Genomic DNA, 27,120 nt, shown 5'->3' with positions numbered 1-27,120 from the left:
GATGTCATTAGCTGTGCATGACAAAGGAGCACGTTATAGTTACCTTAGGGTGTGAGTTATAGTTAGTTGAAATAACTCTAACTGCTGAATTTCTATGGTTTTGAATGAGTCCCTGTAACCTTTGTTTTTTTAGTGAATTTCTGTTGTTTCTTAGCGTAAAGTAGTTTTAATTACTGTATGTTATTCCAACCCCTGTCATGCACGTCCTTTGGCCATGGGCAGCGCAGGTTGGCCACAGGGATCTGTCAGTGGATCTGTGAGTGGGTGCGTGAGTGTTTTGAGTGGGTCGGAAAGCATGAGTGTCTGAGTGGGTGTGTTAGTGGGCGCATGAGTCTTTGAGTGCATGTATGAGTGAATTAATAGTGTATGAATGAGTCTGTGGTTTTTCTTTCAAATTTTTCAATATTCATAAATAATTAGTGAAAATTCACTAATTATCAAGAAAATTGCACATGGTGACGCAAAATTATTTTAAACCTATAATTTGCCCCTAAAACACACCTATTTCATACCCCTTGGGTCAGGGTACCTTCACCCTGACCCCTTCTGCTACTTTCAATTCGGATTTTCACACCTGGGTAAGGTGTCTGGTGAAATAAAATGGCGGCCTCAACTTTCTGGACAGGTTGTGGTCAGCAAATTGCAACGCTTCTTATTTCGCTTGTATATTTGTGAAAAATTCCCGAATTTCACAGATTATTCGTGAATTATTTGAGAAGTCATTGCAGCCAGAGATTTACAAATTTATTTTCCCTTTAATGTCTCCAAAAACTACTGAACGTATTTACACCAAATAAGCAAAAGCGTGATCTGCGTACCGAAAGCTAGCTTTCTGCCAAATTTGGTGTAATTCTGTCCAGCGGTTCAGGCTGTAGACGTGTCTAAACATCCTATGGGAATTAACATGGAAAACACAACTTTTCTTACCCAGCATTTTTCGCTCCTCCCGCTTGACGGATCGCCCAGAAACTTCTCTTGTGCAACAAGAATCACCCCAACACTTTTTTTGGAAAATTTCATGAAGATTCGGCAAACGGTGCCAAAGATATAGGCAAGTGAAAAAACGCTTATTGTATGGACACATGGTTCTAACTAGAACTACTTAGTGGCAACTGCTATATATATATATATATATATATATATATATATATATGTATATATATATATATGTACATCTATATATGTACATATATATATATATATATATATATATATATATATATATATATATATATATAGAGAGAGATTATAACAACACACCTCCATCGTCGGAGGCCCCCAACCCTGCAGGGCGGCTTCAGGTAGGCAGGGACTGAGTATCCTGCCCATTAAATCACACAAAAGAAAAAATGTAGAAGCCCCATTTCAGAGTCTCTCAGGCATTTAATGAAAATCCGGCCTGCACATCCTAACGCGTTTCAGCAAAAATGCCTTGTTCACAGGAAAAGATTTGAAATCATCGCTTTCAGGTGCTTTAAATACAAAATGTCACGTGACCAAATACATGCTTTCCTTCATCTTCCACAATGCACCGGGCATGGTCTTTATCATTCGTATAACACTGCAAAGTCTCGCAATAATCTGTGTGGCTGGTAAACTTGAATCAATCTTGCTGAAATAGCATTTACTGGGGTTCCAGACACATCGTTTTCACTTTCTCATTGCAGTGTCACACACTGTATATATTCTAAGTGCATCGGTGCAAATTATTCAAAGTAAAGTGGCTACGTGCATTCCAGTTATTCATTTTTATGACGCTATTCAAAACTTCAATTACTGCTGCCATTCCTCATATTATTATTATTCTTTTGTGTGATTTAATGCTCCGTCCCTGCCTACCTGAAGCCGCCCTGCAGGGTTGGGGGCCCCCGACGATGGAGGTGTGTTGTTATAATCTAAATTTAATGGGGGGCATGACCCGCTTGCTCTAAAGACATGGTATTACGGGATATTTGGTGAGACAAGAAAGGGAGGCAGGAGAGATGACTTCACTCTCCCGCCACATTTTCGGACTCCCAGACATTAATAATATGAGGAATGGCAGCAGTAATTGAAGTTTTGAATAGCGTCATAAAAATGAATAACTGGAATGCACGTAGCCACTTTACTTTGAATAATTTGCACCGATGCACTTAGAATATTGTAATGATGTAACATGGCTCCATGCCGGAACACTGGGCATGGAACCAGCTTGTTCTGAGGTTCTGTCATGCAGGGTTCTCTGCATGACAGTTGATATGCTGGCTGTTGGTTGAGGCTGTAATAAATACCTCCTACCATATATCTTCATCTGGTGTGGATTCACTTTATTACAAATATATACAGTGTGTGACACTGCAATGAGAAAGTGAAAACGATGTGTCTGGAACCCCAGTAAATGCTATTTCAGCAAGATTGATTCAAGTTTACCAGCCACACAGATTATTGCGAGACTTTGCAGTGTTATACGAATGATAAAGACCATGCCCGGTGCATTGTGGAAGATGAAGGAAAGCATGTATTTGGTCACGTGACATTTTGTATTTAAAGCACCTGAAAGCGATGATTTCAAATCTTTTCCTGTGAACAAGGCATTTTTGCTGAAACGCGTTAGGATGTGCAGGCCGGATTTTCATTAAATGCCTGAGAGACTCTGAAATGGGGCTTCTACATTTTTTCTTTTGTGTGATATATATATATATACATATATATATATATATATATATATATATATATATATATATATATATATACATATGCATAAATATATATATATATATATATATATATATCATAAAGGGCATATAGACTTCAGTATATACTATACATCTATGAATCACAGTCTCTGAGGGAGGTCATAGAGTTTACATATCCCAAAGCCCTGAGAGTTCCTGATGAGTTCACAGACATCCATTACAGATCACAAACATGCGGTCCATATTCCAAATATGAACCCTCACAACGTCCATTCCTTAAAATTGTAAATATATACATATATGTATTCCCCTGCATTTGTTGGAAGGGAATAGAGGTGGGAGGTTTGTGAAAGTTGAAAATATGTTCTCCATAAAAAAAGCTAAATCTGACAGTGCATATTTATGCCGACATCTAAGTTAAGAAAATGATGAATATCATTAATCCTGGAAATCTTTCGTTTTCATGGTTTTGCAGAAATACTCCTCAGAATGTTTGAGAATCCCCTAAAAATCAAAAATCTACTACAAACGGATGAGGAGGAAACATTGAGAGATGTGTTCCTCCTCCCATGCTTTGAAATCTTCAGTGCCCTCATTACTAAAATGGCTGCATTGCTTTCCTTTGTTTTAAGGACCTCTTGTATGCAATGATTTTTGCTGACTTTAATGTCTATATATATTTTAACAGCGTGTGGCACAAATAAATAATTATGTAATTCCTCATATTATGTTTTCCTCTCTTGCAGCTGTGTTTCATTAGCTACTGACTACAGTGATCATGGGACGATTGTTGCAGCAATACATGCAGTTAAGTATCAGAAGATGGAGACTTCACTGCCACAAGGCACAACTCTCGGGCTTGTCCAAGTACTCCAGGGGACTTATCACAGCTTCCCCGACGACACACTTTCACTGCTATTCAAGTTTTATACCTCACAAATGGACGTCAGGGGTTCCTATCTACCTGCTAGGATCCTTTCGTATACTGAAATCATACCACATATATATTTGACCCTGTATCAAGCTCACTATATAGACCTCAGACAAATAAACGGCTGAGTCGGTTTTGTAGAGATTCTGCAGGAGAAATGCAAGTCTCTGGGCTCAATCAACTCATATATAGTTTCACTAATGATATAGCTTTATTGTGTTCCTGTGCCTATTTAGGACTCGTATGGTGCAAAAATATAGCATTCCCTTTATTGTGAAATGTATTTTTTTGAAAACAAAATATAGTTTCATTTGAGGACTAGAGTAAGACAAGACCTTTTGATTTTACTAGAATTAAATGTATTATAATAAACATAGAGACTTTCAGCCACTCCTCTTCATCCTTTGTTCTGCTTTTGAGTCATTCACGTTTTTTATCTGGCCACAACAGCACATAGTGTCAGTCAATGTATCGGCCTAATAATTATTAAAAGAGATGTACAGTTAATTTGATGTAATTTAATAATATTACTCATATTTCTAAATATTTACATAATTTAATTTAGCATTATTTCTTATGGGGTTTTACTTTTAAGCCCCTAACTCCATTATTTTCTATGGAGAGTGTTGCAGTAACAGTAGCGGTTACGTGTTGTACTTATAAGGGCTGTTTCAGGGGGTGTACAGATGTAGATTTACACTTTTGAGTAACTTTACACCCCAGGTTTGTGAATAGCCCAGCATAGTAACATTACTCAAAAGTGGAAGAGAATATTTACTAGTAGTAAATCTACACAAATACATATATATACCTTTGTGAATATGCACCATTATTTTTAAATATTTGTTTGCATCTAAGTAATGCATGGTATGTACAGTTATATAATGGACGGTAAGCCTGACTTTGTCCTATTTTACCCTCTTGCAGGTGATGGGAAAACATTACAAAAGTTGAGCTCCACCTCTCATGCCTTCAAGGAGGCAGATGGCAGAGGATGGATTCCTTTGCATGAAGCTGCAATACAGCCAAATAAGGATATTCTTTCAATAACTCTTAAAGGTTCATTTCTTGTCTTCATTTAATTCAAGATAGCCTAAGACTTGTATTTACCTGTATACTAATTTAAGTCTTTCACAATCACTTTCAGCTTCATGTTCTAGTTTGTGGGAGAAAACCACACTAAAGGGGGAGACACCCCTCTTTTTGGCTATAGACCATTGCCAACTTGAAAATGTTAACTTTCTTCTTAACAATGGCTGTAATCCCAATGCTAAGAATGAAGATGGGGACTCTCCGTTAATTGCAGGTAAATCGGTACATTTATGACTTGTTTATGTCAATATTTCTAGAGTTCCTTATAATATGTAATAATTATGATTTTGAGATAATCCTTGGTTTACAAATCTTTGCAAATTATTAGGGTGGTTTATGCCATTAGCTAAGCTACAAATTTTATTATCTTCTTTATTTTTGCCTTCTGGATATTTTCTAGGATTGTAAATTGATTCTCAAAAGCAAAATATGATTCTTTTACCATGTTTTTGTGCCTCCAAGGTCAGTTATAATTTGCCCTGTATGAAGGGATGTGACTTTACATCTTTACCATTTTCCCTGAGCTTTCATCTTATAGGTAAGAAACATGCAAAAGTGACAGAGGTTCTCTCAACTCAGGGACAGAAATTACAATAGCATTTTATTTGTAATTTATTTTTCTTTTTATATTGAAAAATGTTTGTCTGTGCTTGACAATTCCCTAGACATGAGGTCAGTGCCGAGATGCTGCAACTACCAAACAACCTTCTGGGTTCACATCCACTGAAGGAAAGTAAAACTTTTGCTTGATCCCAGTGGTGGCTCTGATTAGGAAACACATTAAGGCCCATATTTATACTTTTTGACGCTAAACTGCGCTAACGCAGTTTAGCGTCAAAAAATTTTGCGCCGTCTAACGCCATTCTGAAGCACCATGCGGGCGCCGTATTTATGGAATGGCGTTAGACGGCGCAATCAGACCGGCGCTGCCTGGTGTGCGTGGAAAAAAACCACGTAGACCAGGCAGCGCCGGCGTGGGGAAAAAATGACGTTAGGGCGTCTTAAAATGGCGCAAGTCAGGTTGACGCTAAAAAATCGTCTTAACCCGATTTGCGCCATTTTTTCGACGCCCAGACGCCATTTCATGACTCCTGTCTTAGTAAAGACAGGAGTCATGCCCCCTTGCCCAATGGCCATGCCCAGGGGACTTGTGTCCCCTGGGCATGGTCATTGGGCATAGTGGCATGTAGGGGGGCACAAATAAGGCCCCCCTATGCCACAAAAAAAATACAAAAAAAAAAAATTATACTTACCTGAACTTACCTGTACTTCACTGGGATGGGTCCCTCCATCCTTGGGTGTCCTCCTGGGGTGGGCAGGGGTGGCAGGGGGGGTCCCTGGGGGCAGGGGAGGGCACCTGTGGGCTCATTCTGAGCCCACAGGTCCCTTAACGCCTACCCTGACCCAGGCGTTACATTCAGGCGCAAATGCGGGTTTTTTTGACCCGCCAACTCCCGGGCGTGATTTTTGCCCGGGAGTATAAATACGACGCATTTGCGTCGCCGTCAACTTTTTAGACGGGAACGCCTTCCTTGCATCTCATTAACGCAAGGAAGGCGTTCACGCTAAAAAATGACGCTCTTTCTTCATACTTTGGCGCTAGACGCGTCTAACGCCAAAGTATAAATATGGTGTTAGTTTTGCGCCAAATTTGCGTCGAAAAAAACGACGCAAATTCGGCGCAAACGGAGTATAAATACGGGCCTAAATCTGCTTTTCTAGGTTAATTTCCTCTTCTCTGAATACCTGCTGTAGCATAGTAACAAATATATTCTGCCACTTCCCATGATTCTGCCTGACTGCAGTAGACAACAAAATACATCAAGAGAGCTCATGCAATAGAAACAACTTCAGTGGAAACAGCTCTGTACCATATGCTCAACTGATAGATCCTAGTTATCAACCTATGCTCAATGTATACAACCAAAGCAACCCTGACCAGACCAAAATAGCAGAAGGTTAAAGGATCAGAGCAGAAGTAGCAAAAGAAACCTCTCACTACAATGTCAGAGGAGAAACACAAATCAACAGTGCATGGCATGCTTAGCGAAGAATTTAAGCATGCAACATGTGTAACCCCTGAAAATTTCCAGATAATTTCAAGCTGTCATCTTTCCATGCCTTTTTTAATTCTCTTTTATGATCAATGTCAATCTATTGTTCATGCTCTTAGGCTGCTAACATGACTGTGCACCAATGAAAGCATTCCATAGCTGACTCAACCGGATAATCCACCAATGAAATACCTAGAGGGTGGTGAAGATAGAACACATGATGAGAGTCAAAATGCTAATCAACAGTGTGTGCTTGGAGAAGATATTAAGTACTGCATACGAGTGGCCCTATAGCATTTCCAGATAATTTAGAAAATGCTGCTGGAGTGAAACATTGTGGGAAAAATATTGCCTTATATATAGAACATTTTGCGTTTCTCCTCCTATTCTTCTGACTCTTATTTTGTTGGCCTTAGGACTCTGGACACTTTACCGCTGCTCAAAAATACTAAAGTGCATGTGCTCTCACCCTAAAACGTGGTATAATTGACTTAAGCATCTTTGGCATATTTAATTTAACTGTACGTCCCTTGAAAAGTGGTATACCATCTACCAAGGGCATGTAAATAAAATGCTATTAGTGGGCCTGCAGCACTGATTGTGCCACCCACAGAAGTAGCCTTCCAAACTTGTCTCAGGTCTGCCACTGCAGTGCATGCGTCCAGTTTACTGTTACATTGACTTGGCATGCTAAACTACTTGCCAATGCCTAAACTACACTTTTACTACAGCTAAGTCATCCCTAATGTAGGCCCTAGATAGCCCCATGGGCAGTGTGCTGTGTATGTAAAAGGTAGGACATGTACTTACATGGTTTACATGTCCTAGTAGTGACAAACAGCCTATTTCATTTTTCACTACTGGAGGGACTGCTCCTCTCAAAGGTTAGTATTGGGAATTCCCTTATATATGTCTAAGTGATCTTTTCTAATCAGTGAGGAGTAGTGTGGGCATGTTTGGTATGTTTAGAATGGCAGTGAGAATTCCTTCTTACTGGTGTAGATGGATTTTACATTACTTTTTTAGAAATGCCACTTTTAGAAAGTGGGCATTTCTCTGTGCTTATAAGTGCTTTTCAGCCTGACTTGAATCCACATCTATGGCAGAGTAACAGCTCCACTTGGTGCATATTTTCCAGACAGCCACAACACAGGAGGGGCTGGGTGTGACAGAAGAGACATCTTCATGCTGATAGTCATCCTGAGCTGGGGCGAGGGAGGGTCGTTTACATCTTACATATCAATAGGCTGTGTCCTGCCCTCACATAATGGGCTGAATTAACCCCTACTGATGTCTGGAGCCAGGGCTGGGTTGAAAGGGGTTGCATTACCATTGAAAGGGTTCCTTTGAAGTTACCCCCTGAACAAAGACATGCTTGAGTATAAGCACGGGGGCTCTGACCCCATGTTTTCAGAGCACTTTTCTAATGCTGCAGGGATAAGGACACTCTTCCAGGAAGAAGGACTGGTGGGCTGTTAGGAGGGACTGCCACTCTGCACTGCATTGCTGTGTTGGCCTACTGCTACAGTGTGCTGACTTGTAGGAGGGACTGGCACTTTGTTGTTGCTTTGTGTGTTCCCCTGCTGTGCCAATCCTGCATGAAGAAGGACTGGACCTTGCCAACTATCTTTGCCCCCAAGAGTCTCCCAGGGCTTGGTGGCCTGCCCTGTGAGTTTGAAATCAGCAGGAGGAACGGCAGAAGATTGGAGTGCCTGTGGAGGTGAAGTGTGTCTTTAAAGATCAAGAGCAGTCTGTGTGCTACCCTGTTACCCCGATGTGTTACCATGATTACAAGGAAGCCTTAGGAGAGGCCACACCATCGCCCTACAAGTGCCCCTGGGTGGGTGTAGTCATCACTACCATCCACAACAACCTCTCTGAGGAGGGCCTGCATCGGCAAGGGGAGTTGCTGCCTTCCAGGTAGAAGATTCCTGCGTACCCGGCTGTCCTGACTGGATTGGTGGTTTGCCATTGCACCTGCTAGCGGGAGGGCCTAAGATAGACCGGCGCCCGCTGACACAAGAGGCACTGGGCTTGACAGCTTCACCACATGTACGTGGTCGGCACGCTTGGAGTTCTCTGCACAGGGGTGATCCAGTGAGGATGTCCTTGCTGATCCCTGCAGCTGGTGCCTCTCCTTCCCCATTCTTTACTTCACATACCTTGGGGGCACTTGTTAGGTGCTTTATGCCTCACGGAGTGGCTGCTCCTCCGTTTGGGCACCCCCCCACCAGCAGCAGCAGCTGCACAATCTTTACCAGAAAACAATCATAAACTTTGTTTATGATTGTTTTCTGGTAAAGGGGGCGGGGCCACTGGGCTGACGTTCTCCCCCTCAAAGCACATGTGTGTTTGGCCAGCCATCTCGGGTGGGCCATACACACATGCACACAGGGCTCTCTCCAGCCCAGGAACAGAGTCGCTGGGCTGGAGAGAGCCTGCACAGCCAATCCTGATGCTGCATTGGCACAGCGCAGGCTGGGAGCCTGTGCCTGCAGAGCCAGCGAGGAAGCAGTGGAGCAGGTATGTTTTTTTTTTTAAAGTTAATATTTATTTCCTCCCATTCCCCCCCGCGTGCCGCCCCGCCCCTTCTGAGCATGCGAGCCACTATGGGCCTCAAAGGGGAGGCCCCCAACTCACTCAGAAATGACCAAGATTATCATATCCCGACTTGTAGGTGGCCATTTGGCCAGCCACAGCTCCCCAGCCGCTCCACCACCCTTCTACCTGTGGCTGACAGCTCTGCCTTCATTCCTGAGCCTGATTGCCACAGCTCCCCCCACATTCCTGAGCCTGATTGTGACAGCTCTGCCTGAATTCCTGAGCATGATTGCATCTGCTGACGATCCTGCTGACACCTCCTTCATGCGACTGCTGCTCCCACCCTCCCGCCTTCCTGCCTCCCCGTCCCCTCCCACCACCCAGGACATATAATGGAGGCCTCAGTGAGGCCGCACTGCCGCTGCGCCAAAGACACACAAAAGACAAGCCCTTCTGCACCTGTCTCCACCTAGACTACGGCCAGGTCCTCCCACCCCACACCACTACACCACCAAGGAGCTCCAGGCTCTGAACATTGGACACCCTATCAACAGCTGCTTCACAGCCTCCCCCCACTCAACCAAAGGCTCCTTCACCTATCTACACTACTGTTTCTCCTGCAACATGGGCCCACCTGCGCACACTAATGCCCACACTGCATCCTCTCAGTAGACTACGAACAACCAAGTACCACTCCACTGCATCCTGCTAAACGCCCGCTTCTTATGCAAACACGCCACGGAAATCTGGAACACCATCACCACCCATGACCTGGACATCGCCTTCATCACCGAAACATGGCTAACACCCTCCTTAAATCCTGACATCACAATGGCCACCACTGATGGCCACAAGATGATACACCGAGACTGCACCAACAAACATGGTAGGGGGCATCGCCATCATCTTCAAGGAAACCATCCAATGCACATCACCGATGACGACCCAGCACCCCTCATGAAGCACCTCAACTTCTGACTGCAGACCAATGCCAACACCACTATACAAGGCCCCTACAGACCCCAAAGCACCATGCCCAGCCTTCTCAGATCCCATCGCCAACCTCATCGACCCGCTCACCATCAACTCGCTCCACTACGTCCTACTCGGCAGTATCAATTTTCACCTTAATTATCCCAGCAACACCAACTCCACTTCCCTCATAGAGCACCTCAGCAGCATTGGCCTCACCCAGCTGGTCCCCAAACTCACACAGAAAGCTGGACACGCACTGGAAACCATCTTCACTTTTAGCGACAGAATCATTTTCACCAAAGTGACTGAACTCACCTGGACCGACCACATCATCATCCACTTTTCCATCTCCAAATCCCAGCACACCACCTCTAAGCACCTCAGCATCCCCCACCAAAGCTGGGCCTAGACACCATACAACCCGAACCCATGGCAGACCTTGACCTCAAACAGGCCATCTAAAACTTCACCAACTGGATCACCAAATCCGCCAACTGAAGCCAACTGAAACCAACAACACCTCCAGGCCAGCAAGATGGCACACACAAGAGCTCAGAAACTCCAAACACGACTGCCACCAACTTGAAAAACAATGGCGTGTGACCAAGGACCCCTCTGACAGAGCCGCCTACGAGGCAGTCCTCAACAACTACCACCACCAAATCAAAGCAGCAAAAAAGAGGAGCAATCACTGCCCGCATCGACACTACAGCCAACCACATGAAAGAACTCTTCAGAATCATCAAGGAATTATCTAACCCAATAGCCACAGAGACCACTATCCACCCATCCCAGGAACTCTGTGACACCCTCTCAGACTACTTCCACAGCAAGATCACCACCATATACAACTATTTTGACCCCCAACCCTCAACCTCCAGCTTAGACAACATCTCCCAAGCAGTGAACACCAGCCACAGAATAACCTCCTGGTCCCCGATTACCACACAGACCACTGCAGCCATCATGTCATCCATCCACTCCGGGGCACCCACCGACCCCTGCCCCCACCAGCTTTTCAACCTCCGAGCCATCACTATTAGCATGGAATTAACCCGCATCGTCAACACCTCCATCTCCACGGCAACCTTCCCGGATGAATCGAAGCACTCAGAGGTCAGACCCCTCCTAAAGAAACCCTCCGCCGACACCAGCAACCACCAAAGCTACAGACCAATTTCCTTGCTTCCCTTCACAGCCAAAGTGTCTGAGAAACCCATCAACCGACAGCTCATCAATCACCTCGAACAAAGCCACTTTCTCAACACCTTACAGTCAGGATTCCGGGCTAACCACAGCACGGAGACTGCACTGATAACCGCCATGGTGGACATCAGGACCCTCCTGGCACTCTGATCCTTCTGAACCTCTCTGCAGCATTTGATACCGCCTCCCACCACACTCTCCTCAACAGACTCCACAACATAGTCATTCAACAAAACACCCTTGAGCGGGTCGCTACTTTCCTCTCAGGCCACACACAGAGCATCCACCTTCCTCCCTTCAATTCTACACCCAAGAACATCACCTGAGATGTACCCCAGGGATCCTCCCTCAGTTCAACCCTGTTCACCATCTACATGATCCCCCTCACAGATGTCTTCACATACTATAGACTCAATATAGTCTCCACTGCTGACAACACTCTACTAATCCTCTCACTCACCGAAGACCCCCACAACGCCAAAGCCAAATTCTACAACCCCAACATAGCAACATGATGAAAAACAGCTGCCTCAAACTAAACACCAACAAAACTGAAGTCCTGATCTTCGGGAAGAACACCTCCATATGGGACCACAGCTGGTGGCCAGCAGAACTCTGACCAATGCCCTCTCCTTCATACCATGCACAAAACCTTAGCATCATCCTTGACTGCCAACTATCCATGATTTGACAAGTAAACTCAGTCACCTCCTCCTGCTTCTACATCCTCTGTATACTCTGCCAAATCTTCAAATGGATCCCTACCAACAACAGAATGTCAGTCATACATGCCCTGATCACCAGCCACCTCGACTATGGCAACACTCTCGACCCCAGAGTGTCCTTCTAGCTACTTAAGACTCTAGACTCTGCAGAACACCGCATCCAGACCCAGCCTCATCCTCCCCAAGTGCTCAAGCATCACTTCACACCTCAGGAACCTCCAGTGGCTCCCCATCCAGAAGAGATGCCAATTCAAAATCCTCACACTCGCATACAAGGCTCTCCACAACCTAGGGCCATCCTACATCAACCATCGACTGAACCTGTATGTCCCAGCAAGACAACTACGCTCTGCCTCACCATACCTCGCACACACCGCCTCCATATCCATTGCAGCTGCAGTGGAGGCTGCTCCTTCTCCTAAACAGCAGCCAACAGCTGGAACAGCCTGCCCCTCAACCTCCTAACAGCTCCCTCCCTGGCAGACTTCAGAAGGAGGCTCAAGCCGTGGCTTTTAGACGGAGACATGGCACCATAAGTGCCCAGATACCCTTAGGGGTGAATGTGCTGCGCATTTCAAATGCTATGATTGAGTGACTGATGCCTGGTGTACAAATGCCCCAGTTTCCAAGGAAAGGTCAAAAGTTACCACATTACCCTAGTAGGGGTGTGCAGGCTCCAGCTTCCTTTATTTACATATAGGGGGTTATTACAACTTTGGAGGAGGTGTTAATCCGTCCCAAAATTGACGGTAAAGTGACGGATATACCACCAGCCGTATTACGAGTCCATTATATCCTATGGAACTTGTAATACGGCTGGTGGTATATCCGTCACATTTGGGACGGATTAACACCTCCTCCAAAGCTACAATAACCCCCATAGTTCTTTGTGTGTTTCCTAACCCACACTGCATGGGTTGCACAAGTGTAGCAATTTACATTATAATTTGATGCCTATCATGTTGTCACTTCACATTATTAGGCAGAGTCTTAACACGGTGGTTGCACATCAGGCATAGGATTTACACATTGTGAGGACTAATGTAAGTGATCTATGTAACGTTTTATTCATAACCTGATGCAGCTTTTGACTAAGGTATCCTTCTGACCTTATGAAACTTATCTCATTATTACCTTGCATTATCAGGATCCTGAGTACCATGCCACACCTTATATAAGTGCAGTTGCACTGTGACATATGTGATTAGGGGAATAATTGATGGTTCATGTACTTATATATGCTGTAATGATTCTTATGCTTTACTACTCCATGACCTGATGGTATAATGATTTTTGTCTCTTTGGTCTTCTGAAGAACAGGACAAATAGCAAGGCTTCAGTATTCACAATATATACATAGTACCTATGGTCTGTGACATATATTTTATATAACCCCAGAGCTATGTATTTTATATAACCCTGTGTGGAGTCACTGGTATGAGTATGTCGCACAAACGCTTTACACATGAGCTCTGGAGACAAGCCTGACTGCTCTGTGCCAAGCTACCATGGGGTGAGCACAGGTTATCTTTAGTGTATAACTTACTGGCCCTGACAGGGGGAGGAGCCAAAATGGCGTCCGGGACGGTCGCTTGAACTGAGAGCTCCGTCCCGGGCTACACCAAACTATCCTGGAAGGCGCCCCTCGGGACCTCGTGGCCGCACTCGAGGGGGGGGTCCGCCTGGGACGATCCGGTGCACTCGCTGGGGGCCAGACTCGGGGCCGTCGGGAGTGCGGAGCCGGGAACCGGCCAAGAGGGACCCGCCCTGACCAAGGCGATCGAGTGGAACTGCTACGGCAGCTCTACCCGCGCCTTCATTCTGCGCGGCCGGCCTGCCTCTGGTGCGTTCGCGGGTGCTGGAGCACCGCGGTCGCGCCTATTGACTTCAGGCTGCCGACCGGGCCCGGTTCATCGCTGGCCGGGACCCGGGGGTGGCGCACTGAGCCCTCGCGGCGCGGCAGGAGGATGGCGCAAGGTAGGTGCAGGAGCCCTGGACTGGACCAGGGCAGCAGGCCATCGAGGCGCCAATTTGGGAATTGCTGTGGCGGCCCAGGAGGGGCTCATCTTGTTGGCCAGTAAGGGCACTCCTGCCCTGGATTAAAAAACACAACGGCTGGAGGACTTTAGGGAAGCTAAGGAGCACATTTACAGGCCAGTACATTGCGGTAAGGGGGGGTGAGCTAGAGGGGGTAGCTTCACCTACGTGGCCGGGACATTATTGGACCTCTACCCCCCACCCCCCTCCCCCCACTGATTCGATGGTCCCACAACAGTCCTGTGCCCCTCATAGTGGAGGCAAGCAGCGCTGGAGGGTTCATGCCCAGTGCGTGCCGCAGACCCCTGCAGACTCCACCTAAGTAGCTCGCACGGCGGCATCGGCCGGCGCGCGCCGTGAGGGCTTGGACCGCGCCTGGGCCCCACAGACTGTACATGAACAGCAAGCATCTAACTCCCCGGCGCCGGCGCAGAGGCTGCCCGTGATCCCGGGCATCGGCTCCCCTTCTTGAACTCACCGGGCTGCGCTGCCCTCCCCGGTCGTCGACTGTGCCCCCCCTCTTCATCGGGGACCCCCCTGTCGCCGGGCCCCCTGCCACCCCTGAGGGTGCGAGCACCTTATTTCAGCTGATACGCTACATCTCCCCCTCCGGGGGCACCAAGCATAGTCATATGGGATCTCAATGGCGGACTGATGTGGGGCTCGGCGGCGTCCACCACTGACCACGCAACCACAGACACCGGTCACGCAACGACGGAAATATCCCTTCCTCGCTCCTGTTGGACAATCTCACACTCCCAGCGCCAACGCTCACACCATATTGGGGACACAAAGCAAAAGGCTAAGTTGCTGAACCGAAAGCGCCCAACACGGTGAAACAATTGCACGCAAGGTAACCCCGGGTCAGCCAAAATGGCCGGCAGAGCCAAGTCAGCTAAGAACCAGGACCATAGCGCCCATGGATCAACACCTATAGACCAGCAGCCCAGCCCGTCCCTACAGTCACTGGAAAACACCCTCATGCCGCACTCTGCTCAGTTTGAGAAAGTATTACAGGCGATTATGGACACTAAATCATCGCTAGAAAACAGAATCGACGCAGTTGCACAAGACTTAAATCTCCTGCGCGTAGACCATCGGAATTTAGCTGAACGAGTGAAAACGACTGAGGACGAAATATCCGAATTAACCCCAATGGCCCAAGGTAACCAAAAACAGATTCAGCGCATGGACGCGGAACTGAAAGTGCTCTGGAGGAGATCGGAAGAAATGGAGAGCAGGGCGCGCCGCAATAACGTACGATTTTTGGGTTTCCCAGAAAGCATGCGGCAAACAGAATCAGAAATCCCCCTGGAGCAGTGGCTAATCAAGAATGTGTTAAATGGGGCTCCATCCAAGTTCTTCTCCGTGGAAAGGGCATATAGAATTCCGGGCAGACACCCGGGTCCTGGTCAGCCAGCCAGATCCTGAATCATAGGGACCGGGATGCAATACTACAACAATTTCGCAATAAAGGCCCTTTCAAGTACGAGGACTCGACTATTAACGCATACCCAGACTACACTCAAGAGGTGCAGAACCAACGCAACTCCTACGTTAAAATCAAACAACGCTTGCGAGAACACAACGTAAAATATGCCTTGTTCTTCCCGGCGAAACTAAGGGTAGTAGCGGAGGACCGCATCCATATATTCACCAATCCTGAAGACGCTTGGACATGGCTGCATGCCAAGGGCCTAGCTCGCCCGCGGGAAGAGGCGGAAGTGGATGAGGAATGGCAAACTTCTGCTTCAAGGAAGCGATCCAAGAGACGCGCTAAGGGCCAGCCCAATGACTGGCAGGCGGCAGAAGAAAGAGCAAGAGTGCTGAAAGAGACGCCTATACACATGCAAAGCAACCTTGCAACTGTCAGGACACCTCCAGAGCAGGGCTCGGAATCCGAAACGGCCAGTTCCACATCTACATTAACCGGAGAGCTGGATGGGCCAAGGGTCATCCCCAGGTCCGCAGACGAACTTTAAGTCGCATATACCTACTCCGCTGGCCAGCTGGCTTCAAAATGCTCGAAGTTCGAAGACCTACAGGGACTTTGTGGCGCTGCTGTAGACCGGAGTGAATGTTCCCCTGGCATTGTGTATCTTTGATACAATAGCAAAGCTAAGTTATAGGGGTTGCGCGGGGGATAGACTGCGGGCGGCGGGGCGGCATTGGAGGGAGTGGTCTTGCGTCCCGGGGGGCGCCTAATGGTATTAGCAGACTAAGGGGGTCATTCTGACCCTGGCGGTAAAAAACGCCAGGGCCAACGACCGCGGGAGCACCGCCAACAGGCTGGCGGTGCTCCCATGGGCATTCTGACCGCGGCGGTACAGCCGCGGTCAGAAACGGAAAACCGGCGGTGCACCGCCGGTTTCCCGCTGCCCTGCCGCCATGGGGATTCCGAGCCCCATACCGCCATCCTGTTCCTGGCGGTTTTGGCCGCCAGGAAGAGGATGGCGGTATGGGGTGTCGTGGGGCCCCTGGGGGCCCCTGCAGTGCCCATGCCAATGGCATGGGCACTGCAGGGGCCCCCGTAACAGGGCCCCACAAATATTTTCAGTGTCTGCCATGCAGACACTGAAAATCGCGACCCAGCGGGAAACTCAGAATAACCGCGGCGGTCTTTTGACTGCGCAGCGGTATTCTGCCGGCGGAACTTTGGCGGGCGGCCTCCGCCGCCCGCCAAGGTCAGAATGAGGGCCTATGTCTGCGGAAAGATGTGAGCCCCTTGTAAGAGCCACATCTGGAAGATATGAGAATCCCAATATGCAAATCCAACCGGATATGGGTTAGTTCATGTGTGTTTAGGTTTAGTAGTTTTATGCTAGTTGTAGGTAGCAATGGGGTTCCATCGTGGGGAGTTGGCGTTTGTAGTTTAGCAGTAATGCATGTATCGGAATCACTCAAAACACAAAATAAACAGCTACAATTGCTATATCTAACAAATAGCAGCTGTAGAAGGGTAGCGACCAGGTGGGCCAACACCAAAGCTCAGATCTCAAGCGCAGAGACTTATCCCCCAAACTACGTATGATGCCTCCCGGGATAAACAATAAAAAACAGTATATTATAGTGACATGGAATGTTAGGGGCCTGGGGGCACTGAGCAAGCGGACCAGAGTATATGCACGGCTAAAGCGACTAGGAGTGCACATTGCCATATTACAAGAGACACATATCCTAGAAGGGGACTTACGTGACCTGCGCACAAAATGGGGAGGCCTACTGATAGGCACAACGTACTCGGCCTATGCCAGAGAGGTGCTGGTCTGGATAGCGGCGGGAGTCCCATTCCTATTAACGGCACATAAAATAGACCAAGGCGGAAGGTACGTAGTAGCGGAGGGCAGATTAGATGGCAGGCAAATAGCAGTGGTAGGCATATACGCTCCAAACAGTGGCATTGCGGGATTTCTCAGCACCCTCACTCCAATATTATTGTCTCACCCCTTGGCCCTGGCCCTCTGGGGCGGCGACTTCAACAGCACACCATCTGCAACATTGGATAGATCCCGTACCCAAGCGAGCTCACCAGTAAACAGGAAACCCACAGGCCCCCTACAAGACTGGGCAAGCGTAATGAGTCTACACGACATATGGCGACTAGGTCACCCAAAGCAAAGGGAATACTCATTCTACTCAGCACCACACAACACCCACACCAGAATAGATATAATATGGGGCACCCGAGATATAGGGGCACTGGTCAGGGAGTCGGAATATTTAGCAAAAACTCTGTCGGATCACGCACCACTAAGAGTAACACTGAATTGGGGTAGATCACGACAGGCGATTCCCACCTGGCGGTTCCAAGCGGAGGCACTTCAGGACCAGGCATTCGCCGAAACATTGAAAGAATCTATAAGCCAAATCTGGGATATAAATGCCATGTCTGCAACAACACGCGCAACAGAGTGGGACGCCCATAAAGTAGTAGTACGCGGAGTATGCATATCCTCCACGTGGGGAGTGAGACGCTCCTTGCAGGCGGAGATCAGCAAACTAGAGAAGGAACTCAGAGCAGCAGAAATAGCGGTAGCACTAGGGGAAGTCCCTCATACTGTCCTAAAAGAGAGGCGCTCAAAATATAATGACGCCGACAGCAAACTCCGTTGTCATGACTATAACTATCACCTAATAAGGCTGCAAACAGAAGGGGACAGATCAACTAGATTGTTAGCCTGGCTGCTCCGCGAGGACAGACAGCAATCTCCAATAGGGGCCATACGCGTGCGTGGTCAAGCTATAGCCTCCACGCAGGCAGAGATAAACGAGGCGTTTAGGAAATATTATTCAAACTTATACACCAAACGCACCTCATGCACTACTCCACAACTCAAGGCTTTTTTCGCAGACTCCCTTCTGCCGCAATTATCACAAATAGACAGAGAAAAAATAGAAGCCCCCATGACAATGGATGAAATAGAATTAGCCCTTGCACAGCTGCCTAGAAATAAAGCGCCTGGCGCAGATGGCCTCCCGTCGGAATATTACAAAGCCTACCTGTCTTGCCTGAAACCTCATCTTTTAAGGGTGTTTGTAGAAGCGTGGACTAATGAATGCCTGCCCACATCCCAAAGAGAAGCTATGATAGTGGTACTCCCTAAACAAGGTTGTGATCCCACAGATGTCAAATCCTATAGACCACTATCACTTCTAAACGTAGACTGTAAAATACTAGGCAAAATACTAGCTAACAGATTAGCCCCCCTCATGCACTCACTGATACATACAGACCAAAATGGCTTCATTCCGAGGCGCAATACCTTTTTAAATATTCGCAGACTACTGAGCATAATGGGGGATACTCCCCGTGATACACAAGAGGAAATAGTGCTTTCATTAGATATCGAAAAAGCCTTTGACACGCTCGAGTGGGATTACCTCTTGGCTACAATGGCCCGCATGGGAATAGGTCCCAGCTATATCCGCTGGGTCCGGACATTGTACTCCAGCCCAAGTGCAAGGGTGAAGACGGGTGGGGTGATTTCCGACAGCTTTTCGATTTTCCGGGGTACAAGGCAGGGCTGCCCCTTATCCCCGTTACTGTTTGCTATTGCAACGGAACCTCTAGCGGCAAGAGTATGCCTCATGGAACACGAATGGGGAATAACCAGGAACGGGCTCTATCACACGATCTCGCTATACTCAGACGATGACTTAATATATATCCGAAATGGCCATGCACTCGTTCCCTTGGTGATATCCTTATTGGCTGAGTTTGGAGACCTGTCAGGTCTAGTGGTAAATTGGGAAAAGTCGTGCGTGTTTCCTCTGGCAAGGCGGTCACCCATGAATCAGGATGCTCCTCAGATAGGGCGTCTAAAGTGGTGTCCGGAAACGTTCAAATATCTCGGGATAAACATATACCACAACACAGAAGACCTGAGAGATGGAAACCTGGGGAGGGCGCTGACCTCCATAAAAGGCTCACTGCAGTTCTGGAACAAGCTCCCGCTCTCGCCGCCTGGCAAGGTGGCGATCGCAAACATGCTGATCCTACCCAGACTCCTATACTACTTCGCGGCCCTACCGATAACCATTCCCAAAAGCTTTTTCCGAAACTTAAACACAGCGCTGCTGCAGCTCATTTAGGGAGGAGGCAGAGCACGTGTGGCCCTAGCCACGCTACAACGGCCGGTAGATGCGGGCGGGCTGGGAGCCCCCAACTTTGAACGCTATTATGCAGCTGCACAGCTGCAGTGGGTTAAAAATTGGATCCACAGGCCAGCGCAGGCAGAATCTACGGGCTTGGAGTCCTGGTTGGAGGGGACCCCCTTGAAAGGGTGGCTGACATCTAAACACCCTAAGTCGGAACACGTTAGCCCGCTGCTCACGGTGGCACACACGTGCTGGGCTAAATTTGTGCAAAGTGGAGCGGACAAGCTCCCCTATTCCCCACAAATACCATTGGACTACCTAATGGGGGGGATTACAGCTGCAATGCGGGCGCCGCGGGCATGGATGGAGGCGGGAATACAGACAGTGGGCGACTGCTTCGAAGATGGCATGCTTATGTCGTTTGAGGCTCTTCAGGCCCTCACAGAGATAAGCCCTGGCCAGTTCCTGACATACCACGCCATATGCCACGCAATAAAAAAGATGTGGGGGGCAGGCACCTCGGAACCAGCGGTCTCCCCCGTGATACACCATCTCTTACAACACAATGACCAAATAAAAATAGTATCCAATGTGTACAAAATCCTAAACAAATCTCCCGAGCCACAAGCGGAGAAAGCCCGGGAGAGATGGAACGCTGTATTTCCCGCCCCAATCCTACAGGCGGACTGGCCAAAAGCCTTGTATCACACCCGGGGCGTCTCAAGAAATCCAAGATTCAGGTACACTCAATTTAACTATAGGCACCAAACATACTTATCCCCTGCCAGGATAAAGCGAATGTTCCCTGGCTCTGAGCCAGTATGCCCCAGATGCAAAGCAGCGTCAGCATCCTTCTACCATATGGTATGGGACTGCCCCAACATACAAACAGCCTGGTCGGAGGTGGTACGGGAGATCTCCGAGCTAACGGGGCTTTAGCTGACAGCAGACCCCGGGTCTTGTTTACTGGGATTAAGGGAGAGACCTAAAAAACAAAAACACTTGCACAAATTCGTAGACCTTGCCTGTTTAATGTATAAGAGATTGATAGTGATGCATTGGAAAGCCTCCAGCGCTCCTGATCGTAAATCTTGGTACATTCTAATACTGCGGTGGGCCCGCACTGAATACCAGGTACTAAAGAAACTGATGCGCGAGGGGCGGTACCATACAGGTTGTTCCACCTGGGACACCCTGGTAACTAAACTTGAAGCCAAAAACGATGATATGCCCCTATGAATCAGTGAATACACACCTGCAACATACGCAATATTAATCTCCCCACGTCTCCCACAATAGAGGCGCAGCCCGCAGGGTGGCCAGCCCCAACAGCACCAATATCTCCCTCCCCTCCTCTTCCTCGTGTATTCATGCCCCATCAGCTCTCTAACGCAGGATCACCAACAATGCACAGGGCGTGGTATCATTCTGGGAGCCTCTCACGCCCTCTAGCCTAAACGGTGCCCCTGGCAGAAGGCTAAGCACACAGGCCCGGCAGCATATGGTCCACGCTGGTCACGCGCGTACACCCCCAAAGATAGTCCACACACGTTAAGCTTCAGGCAATCGCAGCAAGAAATGATACTGTAGGATTGGTAGGATTCCGAGATGTGGTTGTTAAATGGTTTAAACACTGTATAATGCTTTAAGTGATCCTGCTACTGATAATCGTACAGTTTGTATCGCATACTTGAAACATAAAACCAATAAAAAAATATATATTTTTTTTAAACTTACTGGCCCTGACTAGAGTGGTGGGTTCTGCCTGGCTTAGGTGTATACCCTAGCTAACCAGAAACCCCATTTCTAACAACGATTGAGGATGACAACAACATGCAGCACCCCTTACATCAGTAACATCCAATTTACCCAAAACACAGCACCCTGAGACCTCGCTACCATGCTGTACATACATCTCCTGCACATAAATTTCACCCATGCTGTCTCAAAGATCTGGGATTGTATCTGGCACGTATGTTATTGACAGGTGCCCCTTATATTGTTTATGCATGATTTGGATTCTGATGTATCAATACATCTATTCCACCAATGTCTTGAAATGTTATGGAAAAAGAGGGTAAAATACTAAGATTGAATTTTGCAAGAGACTTTCCCACATAAAAGTTAGAATTTTTCCATGGGCTCTGTTTAAATAAATAGACTTTTTTTAAATTGTAGAAATTTGAATTTCATACTAGTATTTCAATATAATTTAAATTTAGCAATCCCCTACTTCAGAGACTGAATGTTAGAGCTTTCAGAATTCTCTTTTGTTTGAGTGCCTTTGTAATTATTTTTATTTAACTTTATAAACAACACAATATACAGCGCAGCACAATATACGTTTGAGAAGTGCCTTGAATATACATTAGACAGTGGGATACCGATGGAGTTAGCTTCTACAATTAATAACATTGTTGATGACCCGTCTTATTAGGGCACTCGAAATGTGCCCCCCCTCATGGCCCCAATGTATTTTAAAGTGCTTCTCCTGAAGCTGGGAACAGCAGTCCATTCCGCCCTGCTCATTCAGTCACAGGTGTTGCCTTTTCTGTCCACCAGTTATTTAATGCCTTTGTGACTACATGTTTTTCGATCCTCTATTTATATAGTTGTGCTTGGTTATACACCAATGGAGTGGGACAAGTCTTCCAGCCATTGATTTCCAAACCTTATTAGCAACATATTCCTAGCAGTCTGATGCAAATGTGATAAGGCAAATCGGTGCTGCATTTACTGTACCAAAGGACCACTGCTGACACCAGTACTCCAGGCGCTTTCAAGCTATGAAACGTTAAAGGTGCCTTGGGTGCTATAAAAGACACCAGGACCTCCCTCTGCATGCATGCTAGCTACTGGCTGGAGAAACAGTTCTTTGTTGCCTCCTGTATTGAGGTTAACTAGAGAGGGAGGAGATGAAGGATATGTCCTGGAAGAAAGGCATACAATATCACCTCTGTCTATGGCAAACAATTAGTATTGTCTTTACATGAACAGTCGAGTCAAAGTGGTAGTCTTAGCCTATGAAATATTTGGCATGGACATTCCTACTTATAGAGGACCATGGAATGATGAAAATGTCCAAGCTGGTGGTTTGACGAGCGGTACCATGTGGCGAGTTTATGGACGCATAGCTAGCAAGAATGGAGAAGTAGTTTGGAGGTGAGGCTACATGAGTGTTAAGAGTAGAGTAGGAGTGTGGACAAAGGGCCATAGATGTGTGTCCATTTAGCTGAACTTCAAGACCCCTGTGCCAGTTAGACTATGTAGATCTTTAAAGAAAATGCACAGTTTCCCATAGATCACGCTGAAGGCATTGGTTTTAGTTCCCATTGAGCATGAGCAATTTAATAATAGTTGTTTGGTCAGGCTGTCCAGAACCTTGGGCAGCTGATTGTATATGTTCACTAGAGAGATGCATTTAATGGTGATGAGCTTCCTGCCCGATCCACAACAGAGAAAAGGAAGTCAAATTACAATACAGCATGTAATACACATACTGAGCTGGTGCAGCCTTTCAGAGTCCTTTTAAATTCGCTTGCTAGGTGTGCTTCTATAAAGTTCCTTGTTAAGACTGGAGTAATATTATTGGAACTGTTTAAAAGTGTCTTTGCCGAGTTATGGGCAACCTGGGGGTTAAATTGTCTAGTAGCTGCTAGTGCACCAGATCCAGACAAGGTCTTAAAACAGAACTCAAAAAAGTGCTTGTCGTTCTTAATCATAGACTATTTTAATAAGTTACGCTTTTTGGGTGGTTCCTCCCTTTTTAACTGGAGTTACTTGCATTTTGGGATTCTGGACAATGAAAAGCTGACACACACGTCACAGTGCATGGTCTCAGACCTTTAAACTGAACATCATCTCACGCTGTTGCCATTAACTGACTTTAACTTCGCAGCGCCTTGGTAGTTATGGAAAACCGTCTTTGATTCAACAAGAATAGTGGTCTCATCCAGAAACAAATACAACCGCAAGTCACCTATCCTGAAATACTCACATTGGCTAACCTTGACAGCAAGATTGCAATTTAACATGTAAATATTTAATATCCTCCTTATCTGTCAAATCTTTTACCTATCTCAAGAGGCAAACAGGGGCAATGGAGCAAAGACTTTAACCACACAATTCCAAAACAGCTCAAACAATGAAGCAATCTTTTTAAGGGATTGCCACCATGTTATGGAACTGTCTTCCAGCACACTTGAGTACTCAGCCTATTCTCTTATCCTTCAGAAAGCTGATGATTACACATCTTTTTGTCTCCATCTATCTAATGGCAATGTCCCACTGCAGACCTGACACACATCTCCTGTGTGAAATGGTGATCTGCCACTTATATTGTACTCACAATGTTTGCACTCACCAAGGTGGCTAACCTTTCTATCTATATTACTACGTGGCTTTCCTACTTGTTCTCAGAGAATTTGCAGCTTTGTAAAGCTCTATAGTGCCCTTTGCTGAGTGCTATAAAAAGTAAATACAAACTAAATAAATACTTTGAATACGTTAAAAGAATGCATTTAACATTAACTAAGTCAGTTATAAGTAGAGCCTTGGAGAACACCAGCCGTTATTATATACTTTGTAAATGTTAGCCATGCTAAATATAGAGTTAGCATATCTCTACAGTAACACGATTAAAAAAAGCTTTGTTATTGTATAGGTGGGAGTGATATTTCCCAGTAGTAAAGCCTGCTTTAGGTTTAAAAGTCATAGTGAATACTTAATAAAGTGACGTGGGGGTGGTTTACTTGAACATTTTCAGAGGATTCAGAGGGTTGTCATATTTATTACCAAACTCCTTTAGTGACGATTTTTATAAACGTTGCTCATGTCTGTTGACTGTCCCTAATCTGGTCCCACCCAACACCCTCTCCGACATTGACACTATTTAGAGAGCCTCAGTGCAACTAAAGCTGTGAATTAGCTAATAGTTGGCCTAATGCTGGATCATTTATCCAGCATTATCTAGTAATTTTATGGGAGGCGAGAGCATTGTCAATTTACTAACTTATGAGGGCCAGCTTTTGACTTGTGTGATAATTGGAGGATTTTCCATTGCTATCCAACTCTAAGTCAGACCTCTGAAGATTGTGGGTAAGATACCAAGCATTGAAGATGCATTCCTTCCCTACATTGGGACTGAGAATGAGCACTTAAATTCCCCTTGTCTCAAAATGGCACCATGCCCGGCTTCAGGATGCATGGGTGCCTGTGATGGGTTTTCTAGGTCCCGAGTGGCACATAATGAGGACCATAATATGTGCTGTTGTTTCCTTTGTCTTTTTCCTTACTGTTTTTATGGTACACATAGATGGGTTAAATGTAAGAAGTCCATTGGTTACAGATAGCAGAGAATTTATTGAGCAAGTTTCTATCTCAATTGCTTATAGAAGGCTGTTTTGAAAGACCTCAATATAAGGTTAATTTCCCTTGTCACTTTCCAGCCATCCGCCATGGTTCATATGACATTGCCTCTTCACTAATAAGCTGCAGTGCAGATGTAAACTTGCGATGTGTCAATGAGAGGACAGCACTACATGAAGCCGCGCGGCTGGGGCACAAGGATATTGTTCACCTGCTGATTCTTTCTGGAGCTGATCCTGATCCACGCAGTTCCTACGGACTCACACCGCTGGCACTGGCATCTCAAAATGGTTTCAGAGATATCATAGAACTCTTAATACGAAAGGGTAAGAATCTGAACAGAAGTAATGTTTTTTTTCAAAATGATAAGCCGATTTAGAGTTTGTTGGAGGCCAGACATCCTCCAAGAAGCAGAAACCCATGTCTGAAATTTAAGAACAACAATCTCGCTTCTGGTGGCTCTCTCATGTCCAAAAATGTTCTAAGTCCAACATACAGTTAATATTAAGAAATGTTGCTGTGAAGCTTCCCGAGCTTAACTCCATTACTCACCATTGTCTGACATACAAACAATATCTTAATTTTAGTTCTTCCAGCGTTGTTTCGGTGATAGATTCAGGTTTGTCCCAAACCTCTCCCATATCCAGCTTGTAAAGCCAAGACTTGACCTAATGAAACCAAGGTAATTTACATCTCAGGTCCAACCTTACAGTTGGGAGAATGCTTTCTTATAGGGATGTAGAATCTTGCTACATCAAAGTCTTACCCAATAACTCGGGGTTTAAGATTAACAACATTTGCTATATTCCTTAGGACTCAATCCAAGCGCATTCTATTTAATGGAGCCTCAGGTGCCTTCTTTATCATCTCCCCCCGCCCTATCAGAAGCCATGAAATGGGCAGGCTAAAAAGAGAAGGAGGACAGCTCCGCTAGGCAGAAACTTGTGGACCTGGTCACAACACGTGGAAGCACTCAGTCATGAGAGCGTCCTATTTAAATATACTTTGCAGAATGCTGATAGCAGGTGCTACAAGCCACGAGGTGCAGAGTCTAGAGTCATGAAACCATGAAGCTGGGAGCCATGAGGCCGACAGCCATACAGAGGAGGATTGTCAGCTATGTCAGAATAAACGTTTATGTGAATGGCTGTGCATGCATGTGTGTCAGTGGACCTGTCTAGTGGTTAGTAATGGTAGCCTTTGACATATTATGGCATTCTGCATAGAGGTTTGGCTATCCCTGTTTGCCATCAGTGGTATATTTGTGGGCATTGCTGGCAGACCCTCCCTGGTAGTTCCTAAATAGTTGTCCATCATGACGCATGTATGGGCATTCTTGACGACGTGCAGATCATACCTACATTTTTGTGGCATATTAGTTGCATATTTGTGGAGATTCTTGATGGTGTGCACTCTATCACTGCATGGTAGCGGTTCATTAGAGACAAATATGTGCCATTCTTGACAGATGAATGGAATATGTGTTAGAGGAAAAGGAGAAGCCAACACAGAATGAGAGCTGACACGCACAGTAAATAAGTGCAACTTGAGTACAGAAACATCTCTTTTTCCGCCTCTTTTACAAACACTAACTTCTAAGTTCTTGCTGCTATTGTGGAGCTTTACGGTATACATAGCTGCTAGTACATCTGGCAACTGCACACATTTAGGTTAGTTTTCTTTTATTCTGCAACCGAAGGAGTTTGTTTATTAATCCCTGCTTCTCTCAATGATGAGATTATAATATTAATAATCAATGTTTTAGAGCGCATTACCTTTGTGATAATTGACCTTCAGCCCCTTAATGAACTCTCACTTTGACTTGTGGTGCATAATTGGCAGGCAATTCCCACAAGGTATCGACTTCAGAGCATTCACTACTATCATATTAAAACATGAACTCCATAATGATGTAATGT

The 27,120-nt window shown here is 46.2% G+C and overlaps 1 protein-coding gene and 1 long non-coding RNA gene across 2 annotated transcripts in view; both read left to right on the top strand.

Annotated features, from left to right (window-relative positions):
- Nucleotides 1-3,484, top strand: part of LOC138258597 (uncharacterized) — a 44,130-nt gene extending 40,646 nt beyond the window's left edge. Inside the window, exon 3 of the long non-coding RNA XR_011198441.1 lies at nt 3,422-3,484. This is a non-coding gene — a long non-coding RNA (uncharacterized lncRNA). The remainder of the gene's footprint in view (nt 1-3,421) is intronic.
- Nucleotides 3,485-4,466: 982 nt separating this feature from the next.
- ASB14 (ankyrin repeat and SOCS box containing 14) overlaps nt 4,467-27,120 on the top strand; it is a 154,549-nt gene continuing 131,895 nt past the window's right edge. Inside the window, exons 1-4 of the mRNA XM_069207438.1 lie at nt 4,467-4,473; nt 4,534-4,665; nt 4,754-4,912; nt 25,282-25,527. Coding sequence (XP_069063539.1) covers nt 4,467-4,473; nt 4,534-4,665; nt 4,754-4,912; nt 25,282-25,527 — 544 coding nt within the window. The remainder of the gene's footprint in view (nt 4,474-4,533; nt 4,666-4,753; nt 4,913-25,281; nt 25,528-27,120) is intronic.

Source organism: Pleurodeles waltl, chromosome 9 (genome assembly GCF_031143425.1).
Source record: "Pleurodeles waltl isolate 20211129_DDA chromosome 9, aPleWal1.hap1.20221129, whole genome shotgun sequence".
NCBI lineage: Eukaryota > Metazoa > Chordata > Amphibia > Caudata > Salamandridae > Pleurodeles > Pleurodeles waltl.
The sequence above is the reverse complement of the archived record's forward strand: the minus strand, read 5'-3'. Positions and strand labels throughout refer to the sequence as shown.